The sequence below is a fragment of the Monopterus albus genome, unplaced genomic scaffold (genome assembly GCF_001952655.1).
Source record: "Monopterus albus unplaced genomic scaffold, M_albus_1.0 scaffold363.1, whole genome shotgun sequence".
NCBI lineage: Eukaryota > Metazoa > Chordata > Actinopteri > Synbranchiformes > Synbranchidae > Monopterus > Monopterus albus.
This window is the reverse complement of record NW_018128243.1, coordinates 314,782-325,253: the sequence shown is the minus strand read 5'-3', so window position 1 is coordinate 325,253 and position 10,472 is coordinate 314,782. Positions and strand designations below refer to the sequence as shown.

Sequence of the window (10,472 nt, the reverse complement as noted above, 5' to 3'; positions counted from 1 at the left end):
AATGTTAACACTGTTATATTCTTTTTTTTATTATAATATGTGTGTGTGTGTGTAGAAGTGAATCATTTATTGCTTGCAAACCAATGATGGTAAGATGATGTCATGGGGTAGGACTGGATAAGTCTGACTTCTTCCTACTCCATTCAAGCATGTACTAGGTATAAGCAAATTGATATTGGATTATGTGTAAAATTATGTGTGTTGTCATATCAACTGTTTTACATGCTTGAAAGAATAAATCAAATCAAATCAAAACCCTATACTTCCATGTTTCTACTACATACAGTACAGCATACTATACATGACAGCTTCATTACTTGCCTAGAGGTAAACCTGTATTTCTGTACTGGAATAATACTAACTAGTTTCAGGTTTAATAAAAACCTTGATGCTAAATTATGGCTTGAGGCCAAAAGGTTAGCTATGACCAGGAAATAGTCTTATACCTGTTTAGCACCTTCCTACGCTTTACAGCACACTCAAAGTGCTTTCACATTATTCTGCCATTCACACCTCCAAACACTCTCGCATTCACACAACGGTGACATCACCGGGAGCAACTGGGGGTTCAGTGTCTTGCTCAAGGACGCATCGACATGTTGACTGGACAAGCCAGGAATCGAATCGCTAATCCTCCGGTTAGGAAACAACCCGCTCTACCTCCTGAGCCACAGTCGCCCCCAGTATAAGTTATATTGCATTTAATCTGTTTTACATGAGCTACCAGGACAGTTACATTTTATATTTTTACACAAACAGAGACAGAATTACACATTGCTGATGAAAATTAGGACTTTTTATGTCAAATTAATTTCAAGACTAACCGCTGAGGGTGAGCACAATAATGTTTAATGCTAAACTCAGCATATTGATGTAATGTTTACCAGGTTCACTATCTTAGAAGCTATACATGCTTCGTGGATTCGCATGTCTGCTAATATGAAGTGACGTAATTTCCTTCATTTTCCAAGGCGTGCAAGGATGTTTTTCTGGGGATAATGAATGTCTTTAAAAATGTTCATGGTAAGTTGTTAAGAAGCTTAAAGCTAGACTAACAGACTCACTGTAGTATTCTTTGAGTCATGCAACAACAACAAAAAAAAGTTTAAAGGGAGTATTTAACAGTGTTGCAAACTCTTGGAAGGCAGAAATCATACTGTAGCACTAGTCAAGAATCAAAAATATGAATGTGTTAGACTTAAGCTCATAAAGGCCATTCCTGCAGCAATAAGTTATCAACAGAGGCAGAAATGTGTATTGACCTTTACCATAGATGGTATATAAATATGGACAACTGACAGCTCCCACAAGAGAACTCATGGTGAGTCTTATGACCCCTGGTGGCTGCTTACAGTATAGGTCATAAACTGTGACCCCTTGGTGGTAGCAGATGGGACATGAGCCAAACTAACATTTCAATTACAATTCAAATACATTTTTGCCAGAGGTGATTTCTGTCATTTTAGGTAGATATTGTTGTGCTGTGTACAAGTGATCATTTTTCTACCAAGTTTGTTTTAAGAACTTATTTGATTATATAAAAGGGGTGTAAATCAGATTGTTTTTTAACAGCTTTGCTTGGTAGTCTGATATGTTACTCAACTGCTCGGCCACTACTACGCAGAATCTGGTTGCAAAATGCCAAAACTAGTGGTGGTGTTCACAAAAAATTGGCTTCACTTCTGCATAGTAGAGGGAAGCGGTGAGGGTTCATCCATATTTAAATACAATATATGGCCTGTACTGATTTGTCTTAATCCAAGGAATCCAGGAAGAGAGTAATTTTGGTATTACACCCTATGCTTCAAGATTCATGGAATAAAACCTAAAATACTTCAGAAATGCCCGGAATGGTCTGGTTCTGTACCCGAAGCTGATCACATCATTTAATGTGTACTGAACCCATTCACTGTGAAGAGTTTTCCAGATCTTGACAATGACCTCCTCCTTTGGCCATTTTATTATAGGGGCAGGTCTGACAGAACTGGCAGGGCATCTACAAACATATACACATTGGCAGTCCTATTATCTTTGAGTAAGTCCAAGCTACAATATTTGTAGCATCATTCCACATTTACCTGTCCCTGCACTTTTACTGGCAATTGTACTTTTAATTTGGCAAAAAAAACTGTCCTCTGTCAAGCTAAACTATGTGACAAGTAGACACTTAAAAGTTTTGATAAATATCCTCATTTTGTCCATTAATTTCCACAGTTTGCTCACAAATTGATTCAGTTATATTTTCATAGTCATTTTCATCATCACTGCTTTCATCTTCTTCATCATCATTTTCTACCTCATCCTCCCTGCTCTCCTCTGCAGTGAAAAGGACCTCACTAGCCATTACGGAACTTGGTGTGGGACCTGCTTCCTCATAGTCATTATCTTTGTCACTCTCTGGGTCCTCACAATCATAGATGCACTCTTCTTCTAATCTCCCTGCTTCCTCTTTGAGTTTCTTCTTTGTGTCCAATAAATCAACATTCACATAGTCCTCGTCCTACTCATCTTCATAGTCATTCCCAGCTCTGTCAGTCACTGAAACACAAAGATCAAAAGAAAGTGTGAATACATATGTAAGCTTGTATGTGTATGTCTGTATTTTAAATGGGGAAACTGTGTCCTGGGAAGCACATACATGGACTTAGGACAAGGACTCCAGGCTGCTCAGCTTGTCGTCTTCTCCTGTGGACCAGGCAAATCACTAACAAGATCAGCAGGAGTAGCAGCAGGATCCCAGAAGCTACTGAGGAGACCAGCGGCAACAAAGGCGCTAAAAACATTTAACAGTGTATCATTGAGAACATGTCTCATTCTCCCCATATGTTACATATTGTTATTATAGAGAGTGCAGTTTTGAATCTCAGACCTCCTCTCTTTGTTGGAAGTTACAAAAATCCTGAGATCAGTGAGAACCTAATTCCAGTCATCTGTCATATTTTTCATTATACTAGGCATTGTGAGCACAGCGTTTGGCTGGTTTAAGTCCTATCTTACAGGTCAGTCATTAAAAGTGGCATATTAAAGGTAAGTGTGACGTTCTTTCTGCTGGCATACCACAAAGATTGGTGTTTGGCCCCTTTCTCTTTTCAATATACACCACTTCCCTTAGCCTGATTATCTCTGTGTATGCTTTTTATTTACTACTGCTATGCTGATGATGCCCAACTGTATTTGCACTTCTCACCAGACAGCCCCACTGTCTCAGCATAGATCTCAGCCTGCCTCACTGATATCTTAAAATGGATAACTCCTGGTGGCCCAAGGCGGTGGTCTGTACAACATCAGTATCCAACTCAGCTCTACTTCACTCTCACCATGAACGTCTGCAAAGAGTTGTCCCCACTGCTGTGTAAATGTCACAGTATCAGTCAACACATCAGTCTATCTTTTTTGTCATACATCTTGTTAGTCTCAGATTCTGTTTTTACCAAGTCCTTATGGCAAGACCCTAGCTGTTTCACTGACAGCCAAGTCCTACATGTGTCTTACTCATACCTGCGATAAGATTATCTACAAAGGGTCAATTTTGGCCCTGACTTGACCCAGGGTGCAGGACAACTGATCCAATGTTCCCCTGATGTCAGCAACTCTGCTGACAGCACCTCTAGCTCTTTCCATTATGTGAAACTGTTTTCATATCCAACTGTGCCATTCACATAAATCTTGCTTTTCTTCTGTCAGCACTAAATAAACCATGAATGGTATGCAAACATGTCACCTCTAAACCTCACTTTGCATCTTAATAAAATGCACAGAGGAAGCAATCCACCACTTACAGATCTTTAACTTATTGCTCCACTTGTTACTTGTTCTTGCTTTCATCTACACAAAATAGCATCATTTGCATAAATTTACATTTTAATTCCTAAACAGCAGAAAGGTCCTCTACAGAGTCTCTAAAAAATTTTTACATTCTCATAAATGAAACGTATAAAAGAGTTACTTCTCCTTGAGTATTTTCATTACATGCTTTTTTACTCCACTAAACATAATACATTTTACTCAACTACATTTTTTCCACTACATTTATTTAACAGCTTTAAATGTTTACTTTACATATGTTTGTATACAAAACATATAACTGGCTTATGATGCGTTGCTGTAGATTACACTACTCAACAATTTGTAAAACTGGAACTTTGAGGTTTGGTTGAAAAACAAGCAATTTGAGGTTGTCACTATGGCATTTTGTAGTTGTGATGAATATTTATCACTACTGTCTGAAGTTTTGCAGTCTAAACAACTGATGGATTAATAGAGAAAATGATCAGAGTAACCCACAGCAAAAATAATCACGAGTTGCTGCCCTATTTACAGTGCAATGGTCAAAAATTAACTACACCTACATTAACCGTAAACTGCTGCTTACAAGTTAATACTGAACATGAGTGAATGATCTAATGTCACATTTTTCTGCCTTGAGTACTTCACATTTTATTGATCATACATACAATATTCAAACCTAATTGGCCAAAAATGCAGAAAAATGTCTGTATCTTTTCATTTAATAAGTAAACCACAATGAACAACAGATCACACAAGTTAGATTTCAGTTTAACTTCCTTTTCATATTCGCCCTCTCCTTCCTGTTTGCTCCTGTTTCTCTTTCTGCCTCTTCTCTGTCCCCATGTCACTGTCTAATTTGCATCAAAGTATAAACTTGTGCTGATAGAATAAATATTGAAAAATCCTGTCTGAAACATATGATGTGATTTATGACAGTTGGCCTTGTACATAGGTTTAGAGCACCACTGTCATGTTAGACTACAGTCTGTTTTATTCATTTATTAGATAAAATGTAAAAATTCTTAAATTATACAGTGTACTTACCTTTAACAATGACAATAATTGGTGTTGTCTCAGTGGAATTGAATCTCCGTGCAGACAGTGTGACTTCGTACACACAGCTGTAGTTGCCCTGGTGTTCATACTCTGCTACAGGGAAGTAAAAGGAGGCTGAGTGGTTGACTGCTGACTTGGTGCTGATGATGTTGGAGCCAGAGAAGATGAGAAAGAAACGGCCATCAGGATAGCTGCAGTTTATGGAGCAGGTGATGACAAAGCTGTAACCCCTGGTGACCTCTGCACCTTCAGGACTCAGGACCAGCCCCTCATTAGGAGACATCAGGGAGATGCTGGGCTGTGGCAGTCTCACTGGGTAACAAATAAACAAAAAATGACAATGGGATTTTTTTTGTTTGTTTGTTTTACAAAATATATGCTGGATTTGTAAATTAGTAAAGATCAGACTGAGACTGCCTTTGAGCACATCAAGAAACCAATTTTTCTGCGCAAAAGAATAATCTCAAAGCAATACTTTGAAAATTAATTGTACCTGTTTTCTAAATTTATAAGAAACCAGAACTTTGGCATCCTACTTTTTCTCTGAGTTTTAAACCAGCAAAAATCTTCTTCTGGCAATTTGGGGACAATGGAAAAATTAATATGGCAAGTCTGTTAGCAAACAACTGTGTAGTTACACCCTCAATACAGCAACGCTAATTTATCTGGAGTCATGTTTTCTGGCCACTGGGTGAATAGAAATCCAGTGTTCACTCTGTTTTAGATTTGCTTTTGGGTTTTACCACCTCCTGAGAAAAACATCTGGCTTTTAAGTGCAAATCTTCACCAGCCAGTAGCTGTCTGTGTTTAACTACTTGTTCTTGTTCTGTTCTATAACTTATGTTTGCTGATTTGTTTACTATTCTTACCAGAAATAAGGAGTCTAAGAGTGTTGCTGAGAGGAGATCTGAAGTTACGACTTGGGCCACTTCTCTCATACTGACACTGGTATGATCCCTGGTTGTCAAAGTCGACTTTGGGGATGTTGAAGGTAGTAGAGCTGGTACTTGATGTTTGTGTCTTTCTGAATGAGCCTGACGTCTGCTGCAGAATGAATGTTCCACCTAAAACCTGAGTTTGGATCAAACAAGTGATACCAACGTCCTGACGCCAAGTAACCTCACCAGCAGGATTCATGGAGATGCTGGGCTCTGGGAAGCTCACTAAAGAAAAAAAGACACAGTATTGGAGGATTAAATGTGCTTTTGACCTGGGCTATACTTATTGTGACTTCTTCATGTGAATGAAACATCAAGTTCAAGAAACCTTTTTTACATACCAGTAACAGAGAGCTTGACAGAGTCACTTAGGTGGGAGCTGAAAGTTTGACCTGAAATTGTTTTCTCATACTGACACTGGTACGATCCCTCTTTATCAAAGTCCACCGTGGGGATACTGAAGGCAGCAGAGTTGGAATGTGACATTTGAGTCTTATTAAATGAGCCTGAAGTTTTTTTCAGAATAAATGTTCCACTTTGGAACTCAGCTGAATTGGAACAAGTGAAGCTGACATCCTGACCCCAGGTAACCTCATCAGCAGGACTCATGGAGATGCTGGGCTTTGGCAGGCTCACTGTAAAACAAAACAAAACAAAACAACCAGAAAAGAGGTTAAGAGGTCAGGATTTGATATTTCATATACAAGTTTACAGAGAAGAATTCCTTTATATATATGAGACATTGTTAAAAATGAAAAAGAACACACTTCCTATATTTGGTGATTTCAGGGAAATGCTTAGCTTTACCCAACGTCAACTAAATATTGTGCATACTTAGTGAATATTTTGTCAGCGAAGCTTTTTTGTTAAAGACATTACAGGTTTCAAAAATACATATGCAAACTGTGCTGCCTCCTAGTACACAAATGTCAGCACTGGACCCCTCATACTGTCACCCAGTGTCTTATTATTGCAAATCAACTTTGCAACATATATAAGCTACAGTAAATGATTCAAGATTCATCTCACCTGAACAGACCACACCAGCATCTTCATCGTGTCCACAGTCATGTCTCTCAAATCCTCTATGCTGACACTCACTTAGAAACTTTTCTTGTCCTGAACAGTTCACTTCATCAAGCCAGATTTTATCAGTTCCTTGACCAAACAGAGCTTTGGGAGGAGCACTCAGCGCTGTACCACAGCTCAACTCTCTGCAAACCACCTCAGCATCATTTAGGTCCCAGTTATCATCACAGACTGTGCCCCAGGTGTTGCTGTGAAGGATTTCAACTCTTCCAGAGCATCGAGTGGACCCAGCTAATCTGACACCTAGGATGGAAACACAGGACAGAAATGGAATGTGTTTTTGAAAGTCAAGCAAAAGTTAATGTTTACTTTCATTTTCAATAAATGAATATAGACACATTAAAACCTAATAGACAGGTCCACATTCAGTAATCCTTCATGGATATGCTATAGACCTTATTATGTAGCCTATATGTAATTTCTTGGACTCTCCCTCTTGTGCATCGTCCATGGACTTTGTTGATTTGGGTTTTGCTTACTACCTTCAGTTTTTGGTTTGTTGTGATCTTTGTCCCCTTTGGTTTTGTAGTCTTGTTATATGTGCTGTTAGTTTCACTGTATTTCTCCCTGATGGTGCTGTTTAGTTAGTTTTCTTTAGATGTTGTTGCTTTTGTTGCTCTTTTAGTTGATATATTTGTCTACATTTCTACATTTGTCTACAGTTCTATTTTTCCCAAATTTCAAGATCTGTAACTCTCCACCACCCCCATCCTTAGTCTAATATACTAGTTTCAGTACTGATCAGCTGTCTCAGGTCAGAGTATTTGTATATATATTACATTTGTAATTCTTTAATCAAATCTGAAAGCACCTTGTAGAGTATGGTTACCATACCAAGCTACACTATATATGATTTTCTGTACTGTACATCTGATCCAAAAATGGGCTCACCTGAACAGATCACACCAGCATCCTCACCATGTCCACAGTCATGTGTCCCAAACCCTCTATGCCGACACTCAGCGAGAGACCTTTCACTTCCTGAACAGTTCACATCATCGAGCCAGATTTTCTCAGTTCCTTCACCAAAGTGGGCCGATGCCATGGCGTTCAGCGCTGTACCACAGCCCAACTGTCTGCAAACCACTTTAGCATCATTCAGGTCCCAGTTATCATCACAGACTGTTCCCCAGGCACCACCGTAATAAATTTCAACTCTTCCAGAGCACAGAGTGGACCTAGACCCAGCTAATCTGATCTGAGAACCTGTCAGACACATGACACAAACATTTAAACATTTTGCTTAAAACAAAAGATTTTATGTGACACAGTAGAATGGATTTACCTGCAACAGATGACGATGAGCTCAAGAGAAAAGAGACTACGGGAGAAAAAATGACAGAGCTACATTCAGGAATCTGGAAAGTGCTAAAAAGAACATTCTCACTGTTTTTGATTCATCTTCATTTTATTAAACTGAAGTGATAGAAGTGTAAACTAAATACACTGAGACCTCCTGCCTACGTATACTATTTGTACACAAGAAAGGAACACAAAATACATTTCAGAAAAATGTCTTACCAAGGGTCAAAAAGTGAAGGTTTCTCTGTTTGCTCCTCATGGTTCAGACAAAGGCTGAATAAAGCTGTGTCTCTTATCACTGATGAACTAGAAATCTAAAAGCCGTGTTTTGCAGAAGAAAAACTTCACACTAGTTGCCCCTCCTGGAAGACTTCCTCTTTCACTTTCTGTTTTTTTTAATGCTGCAGCACTCAAGTAATAATCTATTACAAGTCTGCCTCAAGCAAGAAACACCTGGAGACATGAGGTGTTGAAATGTTTAGCAGCATCTTGAAATTAGGGGTTTAATCAGTGGAGGAGAAGAAGAAACAAGAGAAAATTTCACTTGTTCGTGAGTGAAAAAGGCAGAAAGCAAGTCATTTTGAACAAGCAGGGTGTAGGCCAGTTAAAGGCAGGGAGAGGGTGACAAATTAAAGTAGTTGTAGAGAATCAGCTCATAGTTCCTGAGGAGTTAATCAGCCCTAAACTCAGACCAGACCTTGTGTTGTGGTCAGAAGCACAGTGGACTGTGTATATTGTCGAGCTTACAGTTCCCTGGGAGGACACTGTAGATACAGCTAATGAGAAGAAGAAACTGAATTACACAAAATTAACCATGGACACAGAGAAGTGTGGCTGGAAATGTTGGGGTGTTTTTACACTCAGATTCTTTCAGACCTCAAAACGAACTTAGAGCAATTAGACACCATTTTTTGTGTAAATGTGAACACTCAAACTCCCTGAGGAGGTTGTCTCAGTTCAGTTCATTTCAAGTCCGTGATGCAGTTTCCGTGATGCAGTTCACTTAATCTGTGCACTGTGAACACAAAGCGCTCCAGGTTCACTTCTAGTCTTTTGCATGTAAGGGTAGAAACACCAGCAATCTGTTGAAATATCTAGTGAAAGTTCATGACAGAGAAATGCGTTTTCCACTGAGTAGCTCATAGTTTCTATCCTTACCCAGTTAGGTTATTTATTTAAGCAGCCTTGAGCCCACACACAGAGTCAACTACATTAGATAAATATGGGTTAATGAATAAAGATAACCATTAGCCAGCTGATAGTTTTTGGTTTGTTGAAGAAGTCTTGCTGCACTGAGGAGAGGTCCTTGTGATGTAGGGGCCACAGCAGCCTCTCCTGGCTGAAGAAAGGCTCATTGCTGAACAGGCTAGCAGGCTGGGACATCATGTCAGCTTTGGAAATCTTTGTTTATAAGGCAGTGTGCGAGCAGCGGGTGTCCTAGACTCTCTCAGACCTAATATCTTGAGGCTCCGGTGAAGAGTGACAGCTCAAAGCTTCCCCAGTTTCTTCTTCTTGTTAGTCTTCTATCAGGTAGTTTGGGACATTACACAGTACCCCATCTGCTGTGCTCTGGCCCACCCACTGTGCTATTTACAGCCCATTAGCTCACTGCTGTTTGTGAGCGTGTGGTAGCAAGGCCAGGAATGGCCTGCAACTCATCAAGTGCTAAAGACAGCTCATGGTCACATCCCGTTTGTGTTTGTGTGCATATGGCTTTTTTACACTGCTGCTAGAAATGTCCCGCTTATTATTTTTCTTTCCCAGTTGGAAAATGTCGTTTATTCAGCAAACACCAAGCAAGTGGAAAAGCTCTTTTGGAGTATCTGAATAAAGTGTACATAAGGTCTAAAATGACAGAAAGAGGATTATGTGAGGATTATACCTGTTAAGATGACGTAAACTAGCAAAAGGCTTAGTAAAAGTGTTTGATACAAGCAGCAGGCTTGAGGCCTACTTCCTGGTGTTAGCATGAGCAACATAGCATGAGGGCATAGTAGAAGTTTGACTGCTTGGTTGGAATGAATAACTAACATAGGGTGGTTTCTGATGCAGTATAAAAGGATGCAGACATCTGGCTAGTTATTTGGTGAGCTCTCTGAAATGTTTGAGTTATTTTGTTTGGGGCCAAATAATGGGTAAACATCATTTAAATTGTTTACTGAGCTTCCATATGAATGCTCGCCCATTCTTTGGCACATTTGCTTTTATTAACTATCTGGCTTTTATAAGTGATGCTCAGTCATAGGGGCAGCTGTGGTTTGGTGGGTAGAGCAGTCGCCTCCCAACCGGAGGGTCCGA

General features: G+C 39.4%; 1 protein-coding gene across 2 annotated transcripts; it reads right to left on the bottom strand.

The window, feature by feature from the left end:
• Window positions 1-1,656: 1,656 nt before the first annotated feature.
• Window positions 1,657-8,171, bottom strand: LOC109951095 (deleted in malignant brain tumors 1 protein-like). Of its 2 annotated transcripts, XM_020585381.1 has the most exons (7): window positions 7,764-8,169; window positions 6,813-7,115; window positions 6,125-6,418; window positions 5,715-6,008; window positions 4,834-5,157; window positions 2,639-2,773; window positions 1,657-2,538 (listed from the first exon to the last, which is right to left on the bottom strand). In XM_020585381.1, exons 1-7 carry the CDS (start codon window positions 8,089-8,091, stop codon window positions 2,501-2,503), a joined length of 1,716 nt encoding a protein of 571 aa, XP_020441037.1. In that variant the 5' UTR covers window positions 8,092-8,169; the 3' UTR covers window positions 1,657-2,500. The 2 variants fall into 2 exon arrangements, with proteins under 2 accessions (XP_020441037.1, XP_020441038.1); XM_020585382.1 differs by lacking the exon at window positions 5,715-6,008 and having other exon boundaries at window positions 7,764-8,171.
• Window positions 8,172-10,472: the final 2,301 nt, after the last annotated feature.

Bases quoted from the DNA above. Each gene is read 5' to 3' on its own strand.
- LOC109951095 (XM_020585381.1), bottom strand. From the start codon at position 8,091: ATGTGTCTGACAGGTTCTCAGATCAGATTAGCTGGGTCTAGGTCCACT. The intron at 6,009-6,124 runs GTATGTAAAAAA...TTTTTTCTTTAG, and splicing joins TGTCAAGCTCTCTGTTACTG to TGAGCTTCCCAGAGCCCAGC. The intron at 2,774-4,833 runs GTAAGTACACTG...AAATGTTTTTAG, and splicing joins AATTATTGTCATTGTTAAAG to CGCCTTTGTTGCCGCTGGTC.